Source organism: Aythya ferina (genome assembly GCF_964211825.1).
Source record: "Aythya ferina genome assembly, chromosome: 4".
NCBI lineage: Eukaryota > Metazoa > Chordata > Aves > Anseriformes > Anatidae > Aythya > Aythya ferina.
This window is the reverse complement of record NC_140300.1, coordinates 73,943,389-73,970,533: the sequence shown is the minus strand read 5'-3', so window position 1 is coordinate 73,970,533 and position 27,145 is coordinate 73,943,389. Positions and strand designations below refer to the sequence as shown.

At 39.5% G+C, this 27,145-nt stretch overlaps 1 protein-coding gene across 10 annotated transcripts; it reads left to right on the top strand.

Moving 5' to 3' along the window:
* The first annotated feature begins 59 nt into the window (after nucleotides 1-59).
* On the top strand, nucleotides 60-26,866 carry ZGRF1 (zinc finger GRF-type containing 1). Of its 10 annotated transcripts, none has more exons than XM_084516990.1 (29): nucleotides 60-131; nucleotides 614-694; nucleotides 818-898; nucleotides 1,024-1,080; nucleotides 1,584-1,769; nucleotides 2,140-4,306; nucleotides 4,615-4,691; nucleotides 5,376-5,477; nucleotides 5,928-6,101; nucleotides 6,757-6,862; nucleotides 6,949-7,055; nucleotides 7,283-7,415; nucleotides 8,399-9,066; nucleotides 10,114-10,252; nucleotides 10,817-11,001; nucleotides 11,489-11,676; nucleotides 12,297-12,436; nucleotides 13,366-13,512; nucleotides 14,837-14,951; nucleotides 15,729-15,988; nucleotides 16,706-16,865; nucleotides 17,558-17,635; nucleotides 18,178-18,325; nucleotides 19,380-19,507; nucleotides 19,821-19,944; nucleotides 20,328-20,504; nucleotides 20,626-20,760; nucleotides 21,343-21,604; nucleotides 23,004-26,866. In XM_084516990.1, the coding sequence occupies exons 2-29, from the start codon at nucleotides 674-676 to the stop codon at nucleotides 23,117-23,119; spliced, it is 6,381 nt and encodes a 2,126-aa protein (XP_084373116.1). In that variant the 5' UTR covers nucleotides 60-131; nucleotides 614-673; the 3' UTR covers nucleotides 23,120-26,866. The 10 variants fall into 10 exon arrangements, with proteins under 10 accessions (XP_084373116.1, XP_084373115.1, XP_084373113.1 ...); XM_084516989.1 differs by lacking the exon at nucleotides 60-131 and adding an exon at nucleotides 337-447 and having other exon boundaries at nucleotides 5,379-5,477; XM_084516987.1 differs by lacking the exon at nucleotides 60-131 and adding an exon at nucleotides 337-447.
* The last annotated feature ends 279 nt before the right edge of the window (nucleotides 26,867-27,145 follow it).

Here is a 27,145-nt window from a genome sequence, read left to right as displayed (position 1 = left end):
GGGCGTGGCTAAATGGTAGGGGGCGTGGCCTAGCGGGACGGGGGCTTTCCTCGGCGGCCGGCGGGGCGCGGTGACGTCACGCGCTCTGTGGCGGGAAGTTCGGAGCGCGGCGGCGGCAGCGGCCGCCTCAGGTGGGCGGGGGGGGGGGGAGGGGCCGTTGGGCTCCGCTGCCCCTCAGGTGGTGGTGGCGGGGGGGGGTTGGGGGGTTAACGGCTCAACGGCTTCTGAGTTTGTTTTTTTTTGACAGAAAAATAATGGTATTTTTGCTGCCGGCAAACATCTGTAGCGTAAATTGGGGGACTCTGAGCCGCAGCGTGGTCGCCGCAGGTTTTTCTAGCCGCCAGCTGTTCGTTTAAGCAAATTACTTCCCTTGAAATGTAGAAAGTACGTTAATATCTATAAAAACACCGTGTTTGCCTATGGGCTTTGCATGACATTATGGTTAAGGTGTGTCTTTGAAACGTCCTCATCAGCTATATGCATCCCCCTGCCTTTACGTTGCCTCCTATCTGCGTCTTTTAAAAAAAAACACCAACAATCTGCCATCTGTTTTTCTGTATATTACGTTTTCCACACCACCCTGGTTCGCTCTGCGCATTTCCCCATCGCTCAGACGGTACGAAGATGTGAATGTTTGCACGAGGAGCTGTCGGATGACGGTGCTGCCAAAGCAATGTCTTCTCAAGAATTTACTGTAAGTCTCTTTTTGAACCCCATGCGACTAAGGAAAAAATAAACTAAATGACGTTATGGCTGCTGTGTTATTTAAACGTTTTCTTACTTCTCGTTGTTTCAACGTTTCCCGCTTTTAAACCAGGTATTGTACACTCACCAAAAAATGAAAAAGTCAAAAACATGGCAAGATGGAACTCTGAGGATGAGACCTGGAGGAAATAAGGTGAAGAACTCAGCCTTAATGCTCTGTCACAGCGTCTGCTGCTGTGGATGCTCAGTTGATCTGTGAAGTAAAACTGATTATTTAAATTTATTTATTTATTTATTTATTTATTTTAATCCTTGCAGGCAACCCTGTTTGATGATAAAGGGCAATGTTTGGACAGTATGTTTATAAAATCCCAGGTATATTTTTTCTGATTTTTTTCTTATACTTTTCTATGCTTAGGATTGTGGTTTGCATTTCAGGAAGCATTTCAAACTCCTTTTTGTCTGGTTATTATGGTAGCGCTTTTTCCCTAGCAATATGGCAGTTTTCTGTTGTAAATATCATCAAAGGATGCTACAATGTAAGCAACGGAAAGCTAACACAGCTTCCAGTTGTTGATAAGCCCTACCAGTGCTCTTCCAGAGCCACTGCGGGGGACTTACAGAATTATATTTCTTTTGGGTAGAAGCAGTGTATTACAGTAATATATTAAATGAGCATATTTTGAAACTAGATGCTAGTCTCTTCCAGTATTATTTAATCTTAACTACTTATATGACATTGTGATGTGCTGAGTGTAAAATATAACACTTCAGATTTTTTTTACCTGTCAGTGTTCACAATATTTACAAGACATGTAATTTCTCATATTATGTACATACTATTATGTACATACTGCTACTTTCTCTCTCTTTTCCAGGTGAATGCTGGAGACAATTTAGAAAGTGAACGATATTTGATCACAGTTGAAGCAGTAAAAGTGAATGAAAAACCTTGTGAAGATCAGCCAAGGAAAGCCGAAATAATAGAAGTGAATAGAAATGGTGTAAAGCCTGGTATTCTACCCTCAAGACATTTGTCTGTTGGCTTGAAAAGGAAGTTTAAGGTATGTCTCTTCAAAAAGTTGTTTGATATTGACGTGCATTTTAAAACACAAAGATCACATCTTTTAATTGAATAGTAAATATATCAATAATGTTTTCTTGCTTTTTTTGGAACTGTAAGTCAGGACATGTTAGTGGTTGTAGCTATTTTTTGCCAAGTTTACTAAATCTTTGTTTAGCTTAGCAGGATTACTACTGCTAAGGCTGCTGTGAAAATTGCAAGGGATTGAGATTACTTGTATACATCTGTGGAATCGTCTTGTGCTATCTGATCAGAACATGTTTTATGGAGTGTGCTCTATTTTCAGCTTTTTTTCTTACAAAATGTGAAGCTGATTTCTGAGTAGAACTAATTTTAAATTCCTCTATTAGGGTTTCCAAGGGCCACGCCAAGTTGAAAAGAAAACACCAACAATGGAAGATGAAGAAAACCCAGCAACATCATTTGTATCTAAGCAGTGTCAGGGTATTTTTCCATCCAAGTTTTGTATTACCTCTCCATTGTTTTCTACTATTGGTGAGAAGAATGCAGAAACAAAGCTATCTACAGACTTTCATGACGATGCACTTACAAATAACAATAGAGACCATGGGTCTTTCTCACTGGTTTCGCCTCAGTTTCTTGATACGTGTAATGAAATAGAGAAGAGAAGCTCTCATCAGTCCATTGTGAAGCCAGAACCTCCTCTAATTACTGTCCACACCAAATCTTACAATCAGACAACTGGTCGTGGGGCAGTGTCACAGAACATCAGGAGCACGGCACAGATAATAGCTCTTCTGAAATCTAAAACAACACAGGCTTGCAGAGAGGAAGCAACACCTGAAGTCAGCAAACCTCTGTCTAGATTTCAAGCACCAGAAAACACGAATAGTTTGTGTAACCCAAAGAGTACAACCCTACCTGCCTTTTCAGGCAACTCTGACAAAAGACTTGCTCAAAATATTCAGAACTTGCATTCTACAAAGGAAACTGTAAATGATAAAAAGGGATGGAATGCTGAAACGCTTCTACATTTGTCTGAACCTTGTGATAAAGAAGTCACCGGACAAAGACATGGTGAAAAGGCAAATAATTTAAGTCAAGACTTATGGGATCCCTGCAATACAAATAGCTCCTTCCTATCTGAATCCACCATAAATAGACTACATGAAAGCCAGTTTGTCCCTTCTCGTTCTACAAGTCCTACCATCTTTGAAACGCATCTCTCCACACACAGAGAGCATTTGTTGACTACTGGTCTTCAGGAGAATTCATCTGTCAAGTCAGAGAGTCACCTTCAGCCACAGCAAAGCTCAGAAAGAGTGTGTAGGGCCTTGGAGGTTTCTGAGGATATAACATTGACTGAAAGTGGAATTGTGAAGGAGGAATTCAGTACACGTGACAAAGACTGTGGACAAGATGAGCAGGTAATGCAGGTGAACTTTAATCTATTGGAGGCTTTTGATTTTAGTGACACAGATGATGGAGACCAGTGTGAAAGAAATATGAAAGAGCTCCCTGACGAAGATGTGCTTTCAAAAAGTCCAGACAGCTTAGAGAGAGATGTAGCACAAAATACTGCATTGAGGCTTCATTCTTGCTGTGAAAAGGAAGAAATCAGATGTTCAACATTGGACAGAGAGAGTGATGGAAATGCCTGTGCTGCAGGAGTACCATTGCAGCTTTGTGACAACAACGTTAGAGAGAGAGAGAGGATTGTGGAGGACTCTGCAAACCAAACCCAAATCACAGCGGAATTTTTGGATCAGAGAAACAACTTAATAGAGATGAATGAAAACCAGCTAAGTGTCAAAGCCATGAACAATAAGGGTGATCTTGATGGCTGCACAGCAAATACTGCTAATGGCATGCCAGGGATAAAAAACAAACACTCTGATCTTTTGCCTGATGACACAAATGTTATTGAGTGTCACCCTGAATCTGCTATGTTTGAGAACACTGAAAGCATTCCATGTATTACTACCAGCAAAATAATTTCTACGGTGGAGAAAAGGACTGAAGAAGATGTTATGCAGCTTGGACGTACAAAATCCCCAGATAACGATCTAGATCGTTTCTGGGGTACTAAAAGTGATGATTCTAAACCAGGTAGTCCTTTGCTGGCTTTGTCACAACAATCTGATCCTTGCTGTGGCCTATTTCAATATATTGCAGAAGATGATCAAAATGTATTTGGCATTTCATGCAAGGAAGATACTCTTGTTTCCAGAAGTGCTATCTATCCTTTAGGAAAAGGCCATTCGGCTCCAGAGGAAGCAGAAATAGGTGAAACTGAAGTTGAAAATGTAGAGAGCATAAATGCCCTTCACGAAGCCTGCAAAGGTGAAAGAATAGGAATGGATTGCCTGAAATGCACAGCAATGGCTGAAAATTCATCAGATCTTCCTGACTTGGTAAACAATATCGCTCTTCTAAGAGCTTTGTCTCAACATAGCACAGCATTAGAAAGCTTACAAAAGATGGAGGAAAATAATAGCATGGTATATGAAGCAGAGACTTCTAAAGAGATATTTGAACCACTTGTGGCAGATGAAGGTTAGGTTAGCTTCTGTTTTATGTCTGACTCTACCTGTTTGACTTCTGTACTCTTATCTCTCCTGCTGGGCAGTTGATATTCAGAAGTCATACTTTTGTAGTGATGTGTTATGAAGGTTACATCATCGTGCAATGTTTAGCACTTAAGGCAACGACGTGCCCTCCAAATCTGCTTCCCTGTTTTCTTTAGTTCAGTTGATCTTAACTGCAATTATTTTTATGGGTAAGGGTTGCAAAGTCAGTAATTATTCAGAAGTTTTCGTGTCAAATGACGGCTGTTTCTTATTATGCTTTTCTGTCTCTCGTAGCTATAAACGAGTTTTCAGAAATGCCTTACTCAGAAAGTATAGAGGCATCTTCATGCATTGATTCTTCAGGCGTTTTGGTAATTTTTTTTTTTTTTTAATTATATATATCAGTTGCTGCAAAATAAACTCATTTTCTATGAGGCTTCTTGAATACAATTCCTGGTTTATCAAACTATAGGGGTTGAGCTGGAAATTGCTTAGTGGCATCAACTAAGAAGCTCATAGATAAAATAAAAAAAAAAGTCACCTTGCAGACCTTACTGCTAGTTCAGGAGGCTAAAAGTCTGACAAGAAACACAATGCAAATTGTAATATCTAGTTATGTTTAGTATCACATCATTAATAAGTCTAATACTTCGCTACCTCATCTTCTTTTACCTTTTTTTTTTTTTCTTTCATCATCATTTTGAATGTAGAATTTTTAGTATTTGGCTTGATATACAGCAGCAGTCATTTGTGCTTGATGCATCACACCAATTTGTGTGCTATTCTATTAACATTTTTTTTCTTTCAATCACTTCCAAAGGGAAAGAAAGATTTTACATTAAATTCTGCTTCTCATTTTCCATTTGAGTAGCAAGTACAGTTTATTATCATGTCGCGGACTGTTCTGGGCTTCTAACGAAAAGCTGTAATTTAAAACACTTTTTGTTGGATAAATAGATCAGGTCTTTGGAAAAATCTTGAGATGTATTGGCTTAACTTTTCACCTTAAGAGGTTATTAAGCTGTTAGACTAATTAGTTTTTGATACTTTTATAGCAGCCCAACTGTGTGGACAGTTTATTACAGCAAACTGAGTTGTATATTCCACCTATAGCACTGGGCCAAAGAGACCCTAGGACATCTGACTGCCAACCAAAGGTACAGTTTCTGTGGAACTGAAGTGCAATTAATAGCATTTCTTAACTTTCAAGCCAGTAGCTGACTACGTTCAATATATTACAATAAGTCCTAATAAATAGTTAACCAGTTTCATAACTGGCTTCTCAGATCACATTTTAGTGCATTTTTCTGTGAGACGTTTTCCATTGGTAGCTTAAACTTAAATTTTACAATATGAAAGTAAGGCTTCGCACATTATGTCAGAATATCACAATTTTCTGTTGACAGAGATTTGCACAAAAACTTTCTTGGTGCTGAGTTGTAGGTCAGCAAGGGAAACATACCTTCAAAAGCACGGGGTATTTTTTTTCTTCTTTCCCTAGTTTCAGACATTATTTTTGTTATGTTTATGAAAAGTACTTTTTTTCGGTTGTAGGTAGTTCCTGAACAGTACTTATTTTCAGTTAATAATTCCAATGTATTGTGTAGCCTGTTGAGTTTCAAGGGCACCAAATAAAGGGATCAGCAGCTAGTGAGATAATGTTGAGGAATCCCTGCTCGCAGCTGGGATGGCAGCAGTACCCAGATAATATGCAGTTTGCAGCTGAGAGATTTCTGTCACCTCCGGTTTCAAGCAATTATGTTCTTTCTGACTTCAGCCAGGTAAAACATTTTTTTCAAAGTTATTCTTATTGACCTTATGGCAAGAAAATATCCTGAAAACGTAGAACAAAAGAGAATTTACTTTTAGAGTAACACAATCATATCAAAATGACTAAGAATCAAGTGTAGTACTTTGTGGTCAAACTTTTGCAGTTAGACATGATTATTTTTACTCGTCTTTGTCACAGGAATATGTGTTTGCAAGATGTAAATTGTTTTTTGATTCTGTGATCAATTTCACTTAAAAAACCACCACCAACAAAAAACAACAAAACAGATACCTCGAAGTGAAAAGTGGCAAGGAGCTTTTATGATGATTGTTTTCAGATGATAGCTGTATAATTGATTGGATTGGAAATTTTGTCTTTAATTTCTACATGGTTCCAAAACAGGGGTTAAAACTTTCCTTCTTGGACTACAAGAATTATTATTATTCCTCACGGATGTAAAGAAACATGAGATGAAACATTAAATAAAACATTATTTTTCTATTGCTGTATATATATATTGATGTTTTTTTTTTTTAAACTTCCAGAATGGGCTAGAGATACTGAAATTTATAATTAGAAAGAGAGTCTTAGCACAAAGATACTGTGTATAAAGAGGTTGAAAGTTTAATTTCTAACAAGTTTTTACTTATACTTTCTTGGTGCAGTCTCCAGGTTCAGGAAGGCTTCATGAGGATGATACCAACTTCATTGGAGAGGAGAATTTTGAAAAGAAGTCTAACTTTATTAAAGAATCGATAGTAGATCTGTCCCGTAAGTGAAAGTAAAAGCAGAATGGCAGTGATTGGCCTCAGAACAGTTATTCTGCATGACTTCTGTCCTTTGCATATTCTTCCTAGCACTGGCACTGAATGCACACTCTGAAGTTCCACCGTGGATAATGTCAGGCTCACCTTCATGTTCTGATCTGGGACAAATGCAGTGGTCATCATGGGAAGCTGACAAGGTGTGAGCTAACTGTCTGTTGGAGATCTTTTGGGGTTTCTGTCTGGTCATAGCAGCAACTTCATGTTTTATTTGTTGCTTTTTTACCTCAACTCTGAGAGATATTTTATTTGTCTAGAAAGAAAAGAGAGAGAAAAGTAACAAAAGAGCTATCGTCAGGGTGTTTGTTTCTTGCGTTTTGGTTTTTACCCAGTCATTCACTTGCCATGTTAATCCTTCATTCTGTAGATGATTTCGTCAGTACAACTGATGTCCCCAGTTTCTCCAGCTTCAGGAAGTAAGGAAACTGTTCAGGACATCCAGACCCCCCTGATTCACAGGAACCTTCCAAGTGATTCTGAACTTTCAGCAAATGTTTTCGGTAAGAAATTCTAATTGCAGTTTACATTGTTTTTACTAGGAAATACTTGATGATTTTTGAAGCACACTGAGTTGCACTATAAAAAACCTGGGCATTGAAAATACATTGAGATATGTCCTGGTAACTGTAGAGTTCAGTTTGTGTTTGTTACCTATTTTTTCATATGTGTGTTTCAGTTTTTAAGCTCTGTTTTTGTTTTTGTTTTTATTTTTATTTTTTTCCAAATTAGCTGAATTAGCATGGGATTCCATACTTCCCACCCTGCATCCCCTCTTATTTTTTCCTGATAGAAACTTAAATACAACGATGTAATTTTACTCAAAAAAAAAAAAAAAAATCTTCCAGTGTGCAGGGATGAAAAAGGCTGTAAGTTAAGCTTCTAATTCATAGTAATGTTTTCATTCATTTACCTGCTTTAGTTGAAATCCATATTCAGCTGCCCGCTGACCCACTTCCAGTGATGACGTGGACACCTGTCATTGACTGTCACTTCTTATTGATAATGAATTTAGCCAACAGGAAGCTTGTGGTACTAGGAATCTATTGATCCCCATCGGTTAATATTAATTGTGCACAGTTTTGTGGGTGATTCTTTTGGAAAAAGGAAGAGATGTTAAACTGATTGCTTTCCAGATGGCAGCTGTCACTGACCTACCAACAATATCAGTTTAATAACCTCCAAAGCAAATTAATGTTTAAATAATTTCTACCAGCCATTTACTTTTATTAAGTAGAGTGCCTGCAGAAATGTGTTTGGGATATATGGATTTAAATATTAAAAGATCACATTTGAAATCACTCATTTTATATGGAAATTTAGTAGGGCACTCTACAGGCACAGTAAAAAGAGCTTGTCAATTAGAAGTCAGGATGTAAAACGAAGAGCTTGGAATTCTTTCTGTATCATAGTTTTTTGTGCATCTGAAGTTAATGTGCTATCTGGAAGTGCTACGAGTTACTTACGGGACGTATTTGCTCTACAGCATGGGAGAAACACAGCTATCCAGAGGAATGCAGCCCTGCAAGACTCAAACCCACAGTTAAAACACGAACTCCACTTGTCACTGTTCCTGCCACTGAGAAGATTCCCGATGTGGAATTTTTTCTAACCGACAGTGAGAAGAGTCAGCAATCTTCTGGTTCTTCAGCCGTCAGTTTTAGCAGCAAGTCAGCAGCGTTTCCTATCAGTGCTCCTGGCCCTGAGGACAGGAATTATGAAACCTCCGTGTTTGGAGAGTATATGGAAGACAGACAAAGGGAATCTGTACAGCCGGTGTTCCCTAATGTGACTTCGCACTGTAGACAAAGCAAGTGGTTGAAATATCAAAGCAGTGCTCAGTGTGACTTGATAACTCAAAACAGCGATGATGTGGAAGTGATGGATGGCATCTGTCCTGAGAGCATCCTCGGAATGCTGCTGGGTGACACAGGAGAGAGCCAGAGCAGCGCTGTGAATGAAAACGCTCCCGGCCCAGCGCCTCTGCAGACAGCAAAGAGCATGCTTGGTAAATGCGGTGCAAAGAGCAGCAGCCAAGATTTGATTTCAGAGAGGAAGTTACTTTCTCTGCACTTAAGTCAGGCTCCTTTAGGTGAACCTACACAAAAGGTGTTAAATCACCTGAGCTGCCACACTGTAACAGGAGATGTCCAGGTGTGTAACTGTTCAAGCAGATAGTTTAACTGACAGAGACACATTTTTCTGGACAAAGCAATTCCTTTTTCCGACTTCCTGCAAGATATTATCAGTATGATTGGATGAAATGGTTCTATATGTGTAGTAACTCAAGAGTCTCTGCTGCAGAACAGCAGCTGCTAATGATTTTTTTTTTTTTAGGTGATGTGACTAATCCTTTGCAAAGGTAATTCCTTGGTGTACATTGGCACCAGATTTAGACTTCCAGTCCAAACGTTGATGGCAGGAAGATGAAATAAAATCCATTGGACTGATTTGCAAGAATATGTTTTTAAGAAGTGTTTTTCTTAATTGCGAAAGAGCAACATTTTCGTGAATGCCCACATCTTGCTTCAAAGCATGGTCTCTAATTTTGAAATATTTTAAACATCATCAGTTTTAATCACAAAAAAGCAAATTATGGCCTTGAATAAGGGCCTAAAAATCAGCAATTAGTGCACCTGTTTGCGAACGGTAGACTATCTTAAAAAAAAAAAAAAAAAAAAAAAAGGAGTAAATTGGGGGAAAAAAACAAACAACAACAACAACAAAACAAACCAAAGAATCAAAAAACAGTGTTTTTAAAAATGCAGGCTGTTTTTTCAGGGCCAAATTTTAACTTCAGCGTACATCCTAAATGATAGCTCAAGCTCACCATGCTGCAGCTCCATGTGTACTGAATTTTACTGCTGTTGGCAGTCTTACTGAGTTTCTGTACTTTCAGTTAACAAAATCCACAAATTTGTGAAAAGGAAGATTATATTTTGCTTTTAGAAAACTGGTTCTTCTTCAGCAGGCTTCATTTTGAAACTTCTGGTTGCAGAATGAGGCCCTGAAATTTTTCTGTTGGTTATAGTCATTATTGAGAATCCAATATACACTTGGGGGGAAAAAAAAAAAAAAAAAGGAAAAAGAAAAGAAAAACTACTTTTGGTGCATCTGTACAGTAGCCATTTATCCAAATTTGTCTCACTCAGGGTTTTGAAAACTTTTAACAGTTCTTTTTTAATTGTTGTTGTTTTTTAGGAAATAACAGTTTCTGAGTTGTCTTTTCCTAATGTGGACAAGGTGAAATATGCTAATCTTCCTAAAAGAAAGATTGCCATACCAATTGTATTTCAGTCTCATGTTCACTACAAACAGATTTTTAAAGCTGCTTTGACAGGTATGTCTAACACCATGCAGTATAAAATGCTGTCATTTTTAAGCAATGTATTTCTGAAGCTTTACAAAACAGGGTGAGAGGGAGAGAGATCGTCAGCATCACCTGTTGGAAGGACTGTTAGCATTTGGATTTGCATATCTATCTATAAAAAAATACTCAAATATATTCAGCCTATACCAGAAATTGTAAAGACAAAACAAAAGATCAATACTCTTCTTTTCAACTATGTAACCTTGCTCCTGTTTACCAGTCTATGGTCCTACCTCAGCTGCTGCTACTTCTTTTTTTTTTTTTTTTTTAATGTACATTTATTTAGTGTTTGTATCATTTGGAGTTACATGATTAAACATGATTTGTATGAAAGTAAGGCAGTTAGAACAAGTTGGTTTTATGTGCAAAATGTGAAGTTTGCAGGCCACGTGGTTTCTTCTAGAACTCAGATTAAGTATTTTGATTTTTGTTTAAAAATGAAAGTTTCAAGTGAAATGTATTTGAATGCTGTGTACCTGTGTAAGCATTTTAGGGCTGTACTAATTGCTCTTTTATTCTCCTTTCTATGTCAAGAACATTTAAACATAATGCTTTTTGAGTTGTCACAAAGATTACACAATGCTCTTTCCAAAGTGGATGTATCATTTTACACTTCACTGAAAGATGGGCAAAGTGAGAGCAAAGAAAGCGGTGTCCTACTCTGCAGTCATATGCGTCCTGCGAAGCTTGTTACTGTGAAAAAAGAAGGTCAAAACAAGGTGCTTTTTATTCCTTGTTTATTTACAGTTCCGGGTGTTTGTCTGTTTGTCATGTAGACCATATGGTGTGAACAGTTACTGGGCAATTCTGCATGATTTACAATTACAGCTTAAAGTGATGTGTTAGAGATCACTTTTAAGACCAGTTGCAGTATCTGCTCATGTCCAGCACTGCTGATGTAATAGCTCTTTCCACTCAGAAAGAGTTTTGTATATGTGAAAATCTTGAATTTATAGTTTTTTTTAGGTTATATTGGATTTTTGTAACCCATGATTATACAGGCTGGCTTTGGAAACTTCGAATTTCACAGAACACCCTTACTTTTTCAGCTAAATATGCTGAAATCTCAGATTTTTATCTGCTTATTTGTATAGCAGCTGGTACTGATCATGTGCTTTACTTCTTCTTTCTGCTTGTTCATTTTATAGTGCTAATTGTCTTTTTTTGCTTTCTTTTTTTTTTTTTTTCTTCTTTCTTCCTTCCTAGGGTCGTTTGTTCTATGCCTGTGATGCCCCAAGAGCTGAGCGGTGTTCATTTTTCAAGTGGATAGAAGAAGTAAATCCTGCACAGATAAAATCCAGGCCTAGTGTAGTGCTTCGTGATATAAAAAGTATTGGGACGTACCTCCGAAGTCAAAAGATTTCTGTCTTTGAGGGATGCCAGCTTTTGGTGAGGTATTCTGAAATGATATAAACCTTTCACGTGAATTGCAGGATTTATAAGAATTCTAGTAACTCTGGATTTCGAGAACATTTAACAGGTACATTCAGTAACTGTGTTTAAAGAGCTTGCAGTTCTGTGTACAAGTGTAAAAGCCAAATAAGTGAAGGATTAATACTCGCAGTAGTGGCATTTCAGGTCAGTACTCTTTTCAGCAAGAATCGAAACTGCTTACCATCAGTTTTATCAGCTACATAATGAAAACCCTTATGCGTTGTGTTTGAATTACCCTTCATTTAATCTTTCATAAGAGAATTTGCAATAGACTTTTATTCTCCTAGTGATGCTTTTCAAAATAGATGTATAACATACATATTCTAATTGTAATGTTAGAGTTTATTTCTAAGGCTCTTCTGTGCTGCTTAACTGTCAGGGAAAGAATTTAACTGCGCTGAATATCTCAGAAGTACTTCTCAGTTGAGATGCATATATTTAAATCTTGCTAATATAACAAGATGAACAGTCAATATCTGTGGGGTATAATTTGGGGTATAAGTCTGTGGGGCTTTCTTATTTTTTCGTTTGGGAGCCTGAAATTAATGACACGCTTTTTCTTAAAATTACAATTTAACAGGAAAGCATATGAAATTCAAACACAACGGTGTAGTAAGTTTAAGAAATTTATGAATGTATATGCGAAATTTGATGGTGATTCTAAAAATAAATTGTACCTCAAACTAAGCAGAAAGGAGCATTATTCTATCTATAGCAAAGGTAAGCAAACCTTAAGCATTGGAAGAATAGTCCATGTTTAGATTCATGTTGTGCCTTTTGAAGTTCTGAATTATAATTAAAACCTCAATCCCTTTTCTGAATGCAAGTATGATTCTAGAAGGGCAATGAAGTATCTTATTTCATCTTTTTTTGCAAATGTTCAAATAATTAAAAAAAAAAAAAAAAAAAAAAAAAAGCAAATTCCATGTCCTTAGGTTTAGAGTGCCTGAATTCCATGAAAAGGTGAAGTGTGTTGAATTGATACTTTTATTTTCCTAGTTTGTTAATTTTGCTCTAGAAGATTATGTAAAGGAAATTAGGGAAAAAAACAAACGTGTTTGAGAATGTTTTATATAGACTCTTGAAATGTTGTGACAGATCAGGTTTTTGTAACTCTAAATTCTGAAGCTGTGCATAAGCAAAACTTTATCCTGTGTATGAATAACTTGTTGGTCATTTTTGTTACAGGCAAACATATGTAGTACAGGAATAGTGCAGTTAGCTTTAGTCCCAGCAGCTGTGCCTGACAAAACAGAACATTTGTAGGTTGCAATATGTGTTGGTTTCAAATCGGGAGAGAAAAAAATGGTTAACTAGACTGGTGGCATACTTAAGTGATTTGCTCCAAACACTCTCAACATGGGTAACACTTAAGATTTATCAGAAGTCAAATGATGCAAAGCACATTTGGGAAAGCTCTATACTGTTACCAGCAGTTTCAGACAGGAAGTACTAGAAAAAAATATTTTTTTTTCATTCTTTTAGAACCAAACGAGCACATATTTAAGACTTTCTAATACTTCCTAATATCATGCTAGCGATAGTTTAATTTACAACATAGCAAATGTTTGGCTATTTTGTCTGGCTTCATTTTCTTTAAAAGACAGCAGTAGGAAAAGCTTATGAGAACTGTGTATTATTTTTGACAGATGATATTTGGGTTGTTTCGAAGACTCTGAACTTTGATCCCCTTGATACCTTCATTGCATGTAGCGCCTTCTTTGGACCATCCTCTAACAATGAAGTAGAATTACTACCACTGAAAGGCTACTACCCCTCAAACTGGCAATCAAATAGTAAGTTGTACACTCAGTAATTTAGAGTTGTGGGAAGCAGCTATTATTGTGAGAAAAATAGCCAGCTATGAAGGATGAGATGTGAATTTCTCAGATCTAAAAAGTGATTTAATTCACAGTATTGTTTTTTTATTTTTAGTAACTTATTTTTTAAGTTACTTATTTTTGCTGTTGAGTCAAACTAAATTGATGGAAAGGGAGAAAAAGATCAAGTTAGCACTGCTTGCTTTCTTTTCATGCAATGTGAAAATTGTGTGCTTGATCACAAGAGGCTTTATTCTTGCAACTTTAATCAGGTTAATTGAATGCTTTAAGTTAACAGATTAATCTTTTTATTCTTTCGATGTACTCATTAGATGGAGAGTTCCTGCAAAGCATAATTCAGTGAACCTACATTAAACTCTTGTTCTGAATTACATTCAGAAAAATAAATACAATGGCATACGAGTTCTTTGTGGGCATACTTGCTATCAAAATCACAGGCTTGAAATGCGATTGGAGTTTGTTTTGTTTGTTCCCTGAGTGTGAATTGTAGGACTGGATCTCACAAGCTGTGAGGGTCTAGAAGAGTTAACATACAGTTACATAACATATAGTCTTCATTCTATTAAACCACAGGGTTTCATATTTATTCTTCGTGGTCATAATTACAGATTATTTCATAATTCTGTAATCATTGTAAAACTAAAACTCTAAATTCAATGAAAATAATGTTTTAAGTAATGCATAGTTGTTACCAATTATCAACAAAAATAAAATAGAGGTATATGTGTTACTAAATGTATTAGAAAGCCCTTTTCACTTAGCCAGTCCCTGAGCCCCAGAACAGCATGATACTGTTAGAGAACTCAGCAAAAATATCATTAAATACTTGTTCCGTTCTTATGCTCTCCCTAGGCTTTCATTTTTGGGCACTTTGGAAATTGGCTAGATGGAACTTTAGCCCATTGTTGATGGAATGTTTCTGTCTTGTCTTTTCTAAGAGAACTATTTAACCATTGTGGTACAGAAGGCTTACTTGCAAAGCTCATCTCCTAAATCTCAAAGCCTTCTGAAAAATTTCAGGTGTTTTTAGAAAGAGTAAAGATATTTACCTAAACTTCCATCCCAGAAGGTTTCTAATGTTGGAATCACAAATGCTTCAAATTAGCACACCTTAAAAAGAAGTACTAATAGGTCTCTCTATAATATTCAGTCAGACTTGTAACTGGGTTAGCTTGATTTCAGTTTGAGGGGGCCTAATTATTCTTTCATCAATTTGTAATTAATTTCTCTATCTGATTTGAAATTTTGGCCTAATCTTATTTTTCTGTGCCCTTTTCAGTATCTGTTCATGCGTTGCTAGTTTGTAATGCTAGTGGTGAGCTTACATCTTTAAGAAATCTGGAGGAATACTTCAATCCATCTGCTTTACCACTAATACCATATCTACTAAAAATGTAAGTTACTATTTCAGTGACAATGTGAACTTGCAATGCATAAATAAGTACAGAAAAAACCAGCAAGAATAGCATTGTGTTTGCCCTTTTAAGAAGAAGACAAGGAAAATTAAAATTAGAAAAACAATGCAAAGGGCGAGAATTGAAAATATATTCATTGCTTAACTGTAACTCATGGATTTTAAGTATTTTCTTTCAACTTGTCAGCAGCCCACATTTCAGAACCTAGAGATCAATATTGGGCATCACTATGACTGATAAAACAATAGTGACTGTACTGTAATAATGGAGGTACTTCACTGGGGTTCACTGTAACTGGTTTTTCTTCCCGACTTTTAGAATTACTTGATGCAAAACCTTAAAAAAAAATATCATGGAGAATCAGAGCAGCATGGGGATATTCCCAGGACTGCTTATGGTTCACAGTATCAAACAAGTATTTAAATGAACCCCTGCTGCCTCTGACTGTGATTCTACCACTCTTATTTCTGCGAGTCTCACAGCCTCAGAGTGAGTCAGATTGAAAGCATAACCTCATATTAAATAAGATAAAAGCCAAAAGCCTGATTTATATGATCCAGTTCTCAACTAGGGAAGTAATAAGGAGCAGGAATATACACCCCAGGCACGTATTACAGTGCAGGGGACAGCAAATTCTATTTATGTCATCTGTTAACTGTAAAGTCTCAGCATTTTGACATCAGGTGTGTGGAAATGTCAGAACCATGCAATGCAATTCATACATACGTACTGTTTTAACTGTTATATTTCTCTTAGGAATCTTGATTCTGAGAAACCTGCTAAGAGAGTCAACAAAAGAAAATTTACTCCACCTGCCATGAGCCTGGAGCGCACAATGATGCATGGACCTGTCAGCACTGAAGTGGCGATGGGACTGGCTGAAAAGATGATTGAAACTTTCTCGTTGAATCCAGATCAAGCAGCATCACTGGTTCAGATAGCTCAGATGATGACCTCACGTGAAAATATCAGATCAGTGGAAGAACATCCGATCTTCCCAATCACAATCATACGTGGTATATAGCAAACAAAATTATTTACAAATTTAGTTTTATTTAGTATCTTCCGCTTATCATTTTCATATTAAAAATACTTTCTTTGTCATATATCAGCTTTGCTAAATTATCATACCAAATCTTCATTGTGCATTTTTCCTTGTTTTATCCTTCTTTCTATCCTGGCTTTACCTGTATTCAACATGCATAAAAACACAAGTAACATCTTAGTTCAAAGATCTTTTTATTTCTAAATCAGTATTGAGATGCAGTTACCATAAATGTAAGTTTTAAGATCCTGGCAAAGTAAATACATTGACAATAATGGATATTATTAGACTTAAATTGCATGAGATTTTGTTAGGCTGCCAGGTATAGTGAGAATTAGTAGTCATTCCAAAAATCATCATCATCTCAAATTCCTTATTCTGTACCTCTTTCAACAATGTGAGGGTTGCATGAGACTTCTTAACAAGTACTGCATCTATTTAACCAGGAAATTTTAGGAAAAATAGCTTACCCTCTTCTGTAGTTTCTGTAAACAATGCATGCAGCAAAGGGGAAGCCTCATGGCTGTCCCTGGATACTTACAGCTGCTGAAGCAAGCATGTGCAATGTTTTTAGAGGAGTTAGGGCACAATATTTCACAAGATAATGTTATGTTATAGTGATTGATCAGAACTGTAATTTGTAGACAATTTTCTCTTGTAACTTTGGCTTTTTCTTCTAAAATGCCAGGTGTTTTTGGAGCTGGAAAGAGCTATTTGCTGTCCGTTGTGATCTTGTTCCTAGTACAACTCTTTGAAAGCAGTGAAGCTGAGGAGGGTCCAAGACCAGTTCCATGGAAACTTCTCATTGCTTCTTCCACGAACGTTGCCGTTGACAGGATACTGCTGGGGTAGGTTACAGCGAACTCGGATTTTACAGACTGATGTTCAACAGACAAAAGTGTGCTTCAGCAGTAATGATAATTGTGTTGCTCTTCCCAGTACAACAATTAAGAGAGATTGCACTCTTCCCCTATAAATTGCTGCCCAGCGGCTTTAATTTTACCCTTGCTCCTTTGCACAGCATGCCTATTATAAAAGACTGTCAGACTGGCTGGACTGATTTATATGGGACTAATCTCATGCTCTCATCAAATTTCCTATTAGAACCCACCCATGTCAGAAAGTAGAAATGCTCAGGAAGTGTTGGGAAATGGCAGTAGCAGAGAGAGGGGAGGGAGAGGATCAGGCTTGGGAAGCTTCATCAGATACCAAGAGAAGAAAAAGAAACTGTTAGAGGTTAATATGGAATTTAAACCTCATGGTTTGGAAGGATAAAAGTAGGAAGGGAAAGTACAAACAGAATGTTGTTTATGAGAGGAGAATCATAAAAGGATTGAGCATTTTTAAGACAAAGCATGATGAGGTAATTCTTTTTTACTTTGATTTACTTGAATTGTGGTCCAAGTTATTTCATCTGGTAAAATGTAGACATCTGTGTTCTTTGGTGTTCTGATGCGTCTGTTAGCCTCTTTTGAACCACTTTTAAATTTTTCAAGGTTTTTACGTTTTTCTAATGCGTATTATCTCTTTTTCTTTGAAGTCTGCTTGATCTTGGATTTGAAGATTTTATCAGAGTGGGAAGTATTAGGAAGATCACCAAAGCAATTCTTCCTCATAGGTAAAAATCTTTAATCTTTATGGGATCTGGGGCAATTGAAAGGTTCCTAATAGTATGCATGCTGTAAAATGACTATTTTGAAGTCGTTCAAAATGTGATTGCAATATGACTATCTCATTCTCCACGCGTTCCCCCGCATCACCCTGACACAGTAGAGAAATTTTACCTTGATTTAGGCATTTGATTTGTTGCTGAATGGAGCTAATGCTTTTAAATGGAAATTAGCAGAGAAGAACCCAATAATGGCAGTGAGAGATTTGGCAGTTTACACAAAGAATCCACTCTGAAATCAGCTGCATAGCTTGGAGAAGCCATTTACTACACTTGCATCTTTGCTTGGGGTGGTGGGTCTGAGCTGGTGGGATAAAGGCCCATTTTGAAACAGGTGTTATATTGTATTTGTATTTCAGATGTGTATTTCAGCTGGTTTGGGGATAGGTTAGCACATCTTACGATTACTTTTCTATACTGGGTGTTTACTGAACACTGAAAGCTCTGTTATTTTCGGTCATCGTATTTCATGTTATAACATCTTTTTGAAGTTTACATGCTGGCTCAGGAAACGAAAATGAACAGTTGAAAGAACTTCTTGCTCTCCTGAAAGAAGATTTAACTCCCGTTGAAAAAATATACGTAAGGAAGAGTATTGAGCAACATAAACTGGGGACCAATAAAACTATATTGCAACAGGTACAGCATGGTGATGGGACGGGAAAGCGAGCATTCGGTATGCCTTATCCACAAGGCCCAGCAAACAGAAACTGGCAAGCCACTCTCACACCTGAGACTGCCAACCTCCTAACATTTTGAAAATCAAAATGAATGTTCAGGCTAGGACAGCTTTGATTCCACGGGTATAGCTTAGTGTCTTACTTCTTGTACTTGAAGGTCCCACATAATGATAAATGGTGAGATGGAAACTCTTCTTGAACTTTATTGCAGTCTGTTAAAATGTTACCAATCTAGTTTACAAGGAGGGGAGAGAAAAATTACTGAACATTGCTACTATTACCTTGAAACTAAAGTTTATATAATCATAAAGGTAAAAGATAAGGACTGAACTAAATCTATCCTAGAGCTGAGAGTCAGCTGCCAAGAAGACCAAACATTTTGAATATATTTTGTTGAGTAACTTTGCATCAAAGCATTGGATTTTAGATTAGAATTGCCATTTCCTCTGGAAAAGTCTAACCTTCTGGTCCTAGTTATTTTCCTTTCCTCCTCAGTTTTAGACTCAAAAAATTTCATGTTGTTGTACAGCAGTTCTGAGCAATATGCTCAGAATTTGCTTTACAAATCCTGTAAAACATATCTGAGCAATGTGGGGTTTTCTTGCGCTTCTCTTAATGGTTGTTGCTGCCATTTTTGCCACTGGGGCTCAAAAGGTTTTGGAGGATTGTGTAATCTGAACTCTTTCTGTGCCAGACCAGTTCTGGCCTCAAAAGCCAAGAATCCATGAATGGTTTGAACATAGAAAAACACCAAGCACGAGAAACGTTAACCTTGGATCCTCCCCTGTGCATATACAGTGTCTTTTACCAGAAATTAGAATATAATTTGTTGAGACTGAGTGAGTATGACACAGCATGCTGTAGAACTGGTAAGAACTACTGGAGGTGTATTCTGTTGCTAAAGTTATAGTTATGTGCTGCAAAGCAACTATTACTTTATTAATTATTAGACTATTAACTATTAAATGATCATAACTTTTTCTCTCCCCATTTTTCTCTTGCTAATAACAAAGGTGAAAGTGGTTGGAGCGACCTGTGCTGCCTGCCCGTTCCCTTGCTTGAATAATCTCAAGTTTCCTGTAGTGATGCTGGATGAGTGCAGTCAGATGACCGAACCTGCTTCTCTCCTTCCTATCGCAAGGTACGGCCACCCTTCTGTGTTTCAGCAGAGATGTAACTTGTAGTTAGCAGTGACACAACCTCAAATAGTTTCCAAACTTGGGTGTCTTTTTAGGACACAAACTCCAAGATCTTGCCTTAGAGAACGAGTAATTACAAACTGAGGCCTGCTCTTGGATGCCTTTCCTGAGTTACTATTTTATTTTAACTTTGGAAAGAAGGGTTGATGGAGAAGGGAGCCTGATGGAAAGCAATCTGTGATGTTAAAAGACAGTGTGCGCTTTGCTTACTAATATTTCAATGTCCTTTTTAGAACTTTTTATTATCTTATTTAGGTTTCAGTGTGAAAAGCTAGTCCTTGTTGGAGACCCTAAGCAATTGCCACCAACTATTCAAGGGTCTGAGAGTGTTCACGAAAAAGGATTGGAGCAGACTCTCTTTGATCGGCTTTGCTTAATGGTACGTACTGCTAACCACATCCTTAGAAACGGGTTACGTTCTAGGTCTACTGGAGTCACTAAGAGTTCTGATTTAGATGTCAGAGGTCAGCGTTTCAGCCTGTTTTTGAATTAAGTGGTTACCATTTTGGCACATTTCTCTGTAAATGATGTTTGCACAGTGCTCAGGCATTTGGAGACATAAAAAATGCAAAAGAGGAAAGAAATGAGGAACAATGACAGATTCTGTCTTCTGGCCTTTATGTAAGGTTTCCAATCCAGGTAGAGGAATCAGAGGCAACAGTATTTGTTCTAACTTTGTTAAAGTGAATGTTGGCATTCCAAAACATTTAGTGATTTTTAAAAATTTTTGCTATTCCCACTTTCTACATGCTCATCCTTTAGGGACATAAAACAATACCACTTCGGACACAGTACCGATGCCACCCTGCTATCAGTGCCATAGCCAACGAGCTCTTCTATGAAGGAAACCTGATAGATGGTGTTTCTGAGAAAGAAAGAAGTCCTTTATTGGATTGGCTTCCAACACTATGTTTTTATAGTGCTAATGGAACGGAGCAAGTAAGTTTTTAAACATTTCATTGTAGGTTTTCCTCTGTTCTGTTTCCATTGTCACTAGGCAGTGAAATACATGTTAACTGCTGTTAACGAGAGCTAAATTAGAAATCTTGCCTATTTCCAGACTGAAAGAGACAACAGCTTTTACAACATGGCAGAAGCTCATTTTACAGTCAAGCTTATCCAGTCTCTGATTGCAAGTGGAATAGAAGGATCTGTAATTGGTGTGATTACTCTTTATAAATCACAAATGTGTAAGGTTTGTATAATATATCTTCAGTAAAACAGTTTTCTTAAATCTGTTCATTCTATCATTCTTGTTTTTAAAGAAAAAACAAACAACACAATACTATTTCATTCCTCTGGTCACAATCTTTTCTTCCTTAGTTGAAATCTTTTTAATTCAAAATTTTTTATTTAAAAAAAATGCTTTCCCTTTTTTGTTTGCATATGTACACCCAGAAAATTGGCAAATTAAATAGTACTTAATTTCATATATGATCTGGGAGCTGTTATGAGTTGGCACATGTGACAAGGACAGAGAGTGGAGACATGTATGTAGCAAGGCTGGAGTTGTGTCTCACTCAGTCATCCAAGGCATGACATGGGCTACTGTGATGACGAAGTGAAAGTATGGTTGCTCCACTGAGTGGACCAGCGTTTTATCAAACACGGGCTCGCTGCGTATTGTAGCTAGCTGAGGTTCCACTGTCATCATGCTTTGGAGTTTGTTTCTTAGTTTGCATCTTGTGTAGACTCAGACCTGCTGCGATTTTTTGCTCAGGACAAGCAATTTGCTGAACAGCAGCACTCATGAACATCCATATTCCTTTGTCTACAGATTCAGAATTTGCTTAACAGCGTACACTCTGAGGCCTTTGAAATCAAAGCTGTGCAGGTGTCCACAGTAGATGCATTCCAAGGAGCTGAGAAGGAGATCATTGTTCTGTCCTGTGTACGAACAAGACAAATGGGGTTCATAGACTCAGAAAAGAGAATGAATGTGGCGCTAACAAGAGCAAAGAGGCATTTGTTGATTGTTGGGAATCTGGCCTGCCTCAGTAAGAACAGACTCTGGGGAAGAGTAATTCATCACTGCAAAGGTATTACGTTTTTCCTTTATTTTCAAAAATATGTAGCTCATCTTTTTAAATGGTAGAATATGCTGTGTCCAGCAGTATATATACAACACAATAGACATACTACAAAATGCAGAGTATACATACTATGTAAAATACTGTACATTTACTACATATATTGTATATTGCAAGTAGATCTCAAGTATGAAAGTTGTACCTTTGCAGTTTTATTGCAAGCTGCTTTTATACTTAGTGTATTTGTCATCCAGTAAAGGGACTTTAATTTTCATCTTTGGATGGCATCAGATGGACAAAGAGCACTCTCTGGTAAGGAGACCTGAACCCCGTTTCTGCATTTCCAGTCCTTTCCCAATCTGTTTTTGCATAGTAGACCCAGGCAGGAATAGGTTACGAACAAATTCATCCACAGAGCAGTATTTCTGGGTAGGCAGAATTAATAAATGAAAGACAAATGTGCAGTGTCTTTCTGCAACTGAGGGGGCTTATTTGTCTTTGGATGATAAACATCTGAGTTACTAGGAAAAAAAAACAAAAAAACACAAAAACAAACAACAATGCAACTGGAGATCAGTTACCTCTTACTGAGTAATTTCTGATTGCTTTGTTTACAGGCCACTGTCTTGTGAATACATGTGTTTTACTGGGCCACAAAAAGAAACAGGTTTTGAAGATCAGTTTCTTACCTTGTTTCTGCATATTTGCAGAAGCTTGCTGCTTATTTACACACATGAGCAACACCAAAAAACAGCTAAAACAAACAAAAAAACTAGTGATGCCTCTCACCTACTTGCACCTTTGCTAGGTGTTTTAAATGCCTGAACAGCCCCTTAGTTCTGTGTCTCTCTCACTCCCAGGGTATGCATACCTTGGGAAAAAAAAAAAAAAACACAAAACAAAACATGATAATTTTCCCCTTTATTTGAAGTGGGACACTTCATATCTCAAAGCATGAGTACACTTAATCATAATTTTTGCCTTGGCAATTTTCTTTAAACTAGAAAATTGAGAGAATAGGTCCAAATGTCTAAAGTACATTCAATAAGCTCTGGCTGAATCCAGCTCCCCGGAACCCACACGCTTCCTTACCTCTGGGCAAGGCCCTGCCCTTTGGAGAGACAGGACCTTAGTGGAGACTGCAAAAGGGGTGCTCAATCCCTAAAATGACTGGTAATGAGTCACTGCAAGAACAGGTCCCAAAATAGTAATTATTTTCTTTTACCTACTTGGCATCAGAGGAGGCATCTCACTAATGGCTGAACTCTGAAGAACAACAATTTTCCAAGTAGAAATATTATAGCTCTTTGATAGGGTTTTGGAAATAGATATTCTCATCACCACAGACTGATTACGTGATGGGTGCTGCGAAGTGAGATCTAATTACCCTGTTCATTGTTACTTTCAGAATGGGAAAATGGATTGCAACATGTAAGCCAGTGTGAGCAGCAGATGAACAACATTCTTAAGTGTTATTTGGAAGAAAAGGAGAAGGAAGAAAAGAGTAAGAAAAAGGAAAAATAAATGTGCACATATTTTATGAAGACAATATATGAATGGTGTGTCTATAAAATTTACCAGAACTACTGAAAATCTAATATTTATGTTTAATGGGGGAAAATTTATTTATATCTCTGTCCTGATTCTTCTGTTTTGATCCCTTGTTTGTATGACTAAAACTAAAGAATAAAGTAACTGCTTGATACCTGAAATCCTTTTAAGCTTATAAAGTACCTAATTGTATTATTAGCATTTTGTTATTCCTCAGGTCTGTACATAACCTCATACTGTAAACCAATACTCGTCTATTTACAACTCAGCCAAATTAGGAGTGTGGCTAAAACAAAAAGGCCTTAATATAATTTTTTCAAGGAAAATCACATGTTCTATTAAATCTTTGGAAGTCAACAACACTACGTGACAGCAGGTTGGCTGTATCTAGGTGTGTTACAAGCGTAGGATAAGGTCACTTGGCCCTGTTTCAAAACTAGCTGAAGTATTTTGTCTTGGAAGCAAGGGTGCTGTCATGTGAGAAACTGTCTCTGATGAGGAAAAAAAGTTTCTTTATCCCAACAAAAGTTGACCCATAAGGTGTCTCAAAGGTACATAGAGGAGTCAGTAGTTTATGTATGAACTCATACTAATATAGGAGGATTCTCAGTGATTGATTTATGGGGAAAAGTGGGCTGAGCATGGGCCTCGTACAATTCCTAGATGCTGTTTAACTTCTCCAGAAGCCTCTGAGATACTCTCACACCTGCCATGGACCTGGCACCCTGATAAACTAAAAACATGAGCAGTAATCTGCTTTCTTCTTATTCAGCTCAGAAACAAAGTAGTGACGAGCTTCTTGTACTCAGTCTCTGGACCTAAACCAGACCTGAGCCAAACACGGCAAAGTGACACCCCCACAGCCTGGGGACACGGCAGGGACCAAACCCACACGGTAACCGCAGCAGCTTCAGCTTCGTGCCTGCCCGGAACCCCCCCAGCAACACCCCTCCGCGGGTTTTTGCCCTTCTGGCAGCGCACAAAGCACCCGAGGACCAGGAGGGTGCCCTGCAGACAGCCTCCGTGCCTCCTTGGCTCCCTCCCTGGCTCCCTCCTCGCTTCCCTGCCCGTGAGCCGCGAGGTGGCGCCGCCGCCCGCTGCCGTGAGCGCAGCGACAGAGGCAGGAGCAGAGGGTGAATAGCGCCTGCAAATTGCTGCCGCCGCCTCTGTTCCAGCTCCCTAAAATCTCAATCAACAATCCATTAGAACTCAACGGGAGTAAAACTAAATCCTCGTTTAAGTGTATTTATCCGATCTCCTTTCTCTCTTTCAAATGCTAAATCCATTTCAGCATATGCCCCTTCTTTCTCTCGCCTTTCTCTAAAGACTGGCAGCCTATACCACTCTTGTAAATATGAAAGATGCTAATCATATGACATATCACGTCTCAGTCGGAGCCTGGAATAAAGCCTTGAGATTTGGGATCATTGCCTCCAGACAACAGCTTCATCAGCCGGAAAGTTGTTTTTTTTCTCCTTTCCTTCAACTCTCAATCCCTTCTTTGTCTGGGGGAAAATGCAGCCAACTCAAGCCACCCTGGCCATATGGTTCACTCTGTGTTTTCTTAGTTGAATTCTGAATTGTTTGTGACTTGCGAAGGTTTTTTTTTTTTTTTTTTGGGAAGGGCGTATAAAGACATAGAAGAGGCTGCCTGCGCTGGGGCGGCTTTGCAGGGCTGCTGCATGTTCTTCACGTGTTCATTTCACACACTTCTTCTGCAGCCACTTCACTGCTACTACTCTGCCTCGGAGCCAGAAGATAAAGCTCCGCGCACGCTTTTTGACAGTAACACAACAGATTCCAGGGGTCTCCTTAGTTTTTTCCCTTCGGCGGACAAAAATGCCTTCTTAAACCTGATGGGTTCTGGTTTTCAGGGCTGCCTGTACTTGTCCCTAGCCTGGTGCAAACGTGCAGCGTGTGCACTGGCGTACGCGCTTGCTGGCGAGCCCCTGCTACAAGCGCCTCGGATGAGAGAAGTGCCGAAGTATTTTGCAGCGAGGGAGAGAGAGCATGGCTTTTCAGACCTGTATAAATCGGGAGCTGAATGAGTTCGGCGCGCTCGAGTTTGGATAGCCCCCCGTTTGATAGCAGCCTGCCAAATTTTCTTTCTCTCTTTCCTTACACAAACCCCCAAAAAAGGCCCTTTCACCAAATCATTAAATTCTACAGAGGTGGTCAAGCTAGTCCTGCTTTTCATGCGTTTGAGAAAGAAAAGGGTCCTTGAAGTTTAGAAGATGCCCAAGGAAAACTCATTGAATGACATCAAAAGAATGAGTTTCCATAGCTGTTGAAGCACGAGAGCTGTGTAGCTGCACAAAGGCGGGTTGGGGCAGTGGGACTGTCCCACTGCTCTATCCCAGCACAATTGGGTCACTGAAATAGGGAATTAATTACCATTGGAGAGTGGGCAGCCCATTCACCACTGGCTGAGTTTTATTAAACGCCAATATAAATAACAAAACAACTCTTGTGGCTGCACTATTCCTACACGCCAAAGGAAGGATTATGTTGGGGATTAACATCTTAAAGTCTATGAGACTTTCTGACTCAAGGCTCGGAGCTGGTAATCGTATTTGTCTCCTGGTTCAGCGATTAGTGCTCTCCCTCGCGCACCTTCGCCTGGATGGCCAATGTCCCTTTTTGCAGGCACTGGGTTTTTCACACAATCGGCTGTTCTTTTCCCCACATCTATAGAAAAGAATAAGAAAACTGAAGCGTGTTCACGCGATCCTCAAGCTTCTTCTCTTCTTCATGGGAAAGGAAGGCACCGGCGGCCTTTTTTCACAAGGGGGGGAGGCAAACCCTTTTGGGGGGTGGGTGGCGGGGCTGCGGGTTGCAAAATCGCTCCGCAAGCCTGCACCTGCCATGCAAATCCGCCGGGAACAATCGTCCCCGTCCCCGACGAGGGGCTTGGCCGCCCCGGGGGGGCTGGGGCAGGATGCCGGGGCAGTGCTGCCCGAGGGGGTCCACCTTGTCCCCAAAGGGACCCCAAAGTCCGGACCCTGTGGGGCAGCCCCTGCCCCGTCCCTCCTCACACCGCTTTTTGGGTCCCTGGCCCCGGCGCCCTTTGGGGAGGGGACGTGCTTTGACCTCCCCATATTCCCCCCTGTTCACCTGTGGCAGCGGGGCCTGGCGGGCCCTCAGCGCCCGCTCGCAACTTGTGGGGTCGAAGCGCGGACGGGCCGCGTCCAGAGGTCTCTCGGCAACACAGACCCTAAACTTTTAGGGCTATCGGGTCGCCTGAGAGTTCAATCTGCTTAGGGCAAACAAAGCCTTTCTGAAGGTCTCCCCCTCTCCCGCACACAAGCTCAGCGGCCTTTATTTCTGGGCCGTGCGATAAGCTTAAATCATTGTGCTCCCGCTTCTTGATCGTCGCCCGCTTTGGCCCTTTTGTTCCCCTAACGGAGGACGGAGGCTGCCGAAGGGGCTGAAGTTGAACAGTTTGACCCCCGCAGGACAGCGGGCACCCCGCCACCCCCTCGGCTCTCCCCCGAGCCGCCTGGCCCTCGTGGGACCACACAGGCGCCCGGGCCCCGCTGGCTGTCACCGGTCCCCACGGTCCATACGGGCAGGGAGTGAGGAGGCTTCCCGTGGTGTTCGCAGCTTGCTTCTGGTTATTTTTATTAGTGATGCTGTTATATGATCAGCGTGCTTCGTTAAAACTCTTCTGCAGTGCATGTGGGTTGTGCCCACGGCGCTGCGGGCAAGCGCGACGCCCGTTTCCTCTGGGCGATGAAAAAAAAGGGAGAAAAAACCCAACCCAAACCCGACCCAAAACCCAAAACCTGCTAAAGAAAAACCCCAAACAGCACCAACAACGAAAAGGCGACCCCCAAACCCGGCCCGGCCCCAGCGCACACGGCTGGCCTGGGGCCGTCGGAGCCCCCCCCCCCCGCCCCCCGCCCCCCGCCCCCCGCCCGGGGCTGCCGAAAGGCGCCGGGTCCCGCGCGCGCCCCGCGCCCCCCCCCATTCATTAATAAATTAGCGGCACGCTCCAGC

Bases quoted from the DNA above. Each gene is read 5' to 3' on its own strand.
- ZGRF1 (XM_084516987.1), top strand. The intron at 6,102-6,756 runs GTAAAACATTTT...TTCTTGGTGCAG, and splicing joins TTCTTTCTGACTTCAGCCAG to TCTCCAGGTTCAGGAAGGCT. The intron at 18,326-19,379 runs GTACAGCATGGT...CTAATAACAAAG, and splicing joins ATAAAACTATATTGCAACAG to GTGAAAGTGGTTGGAGCGAC.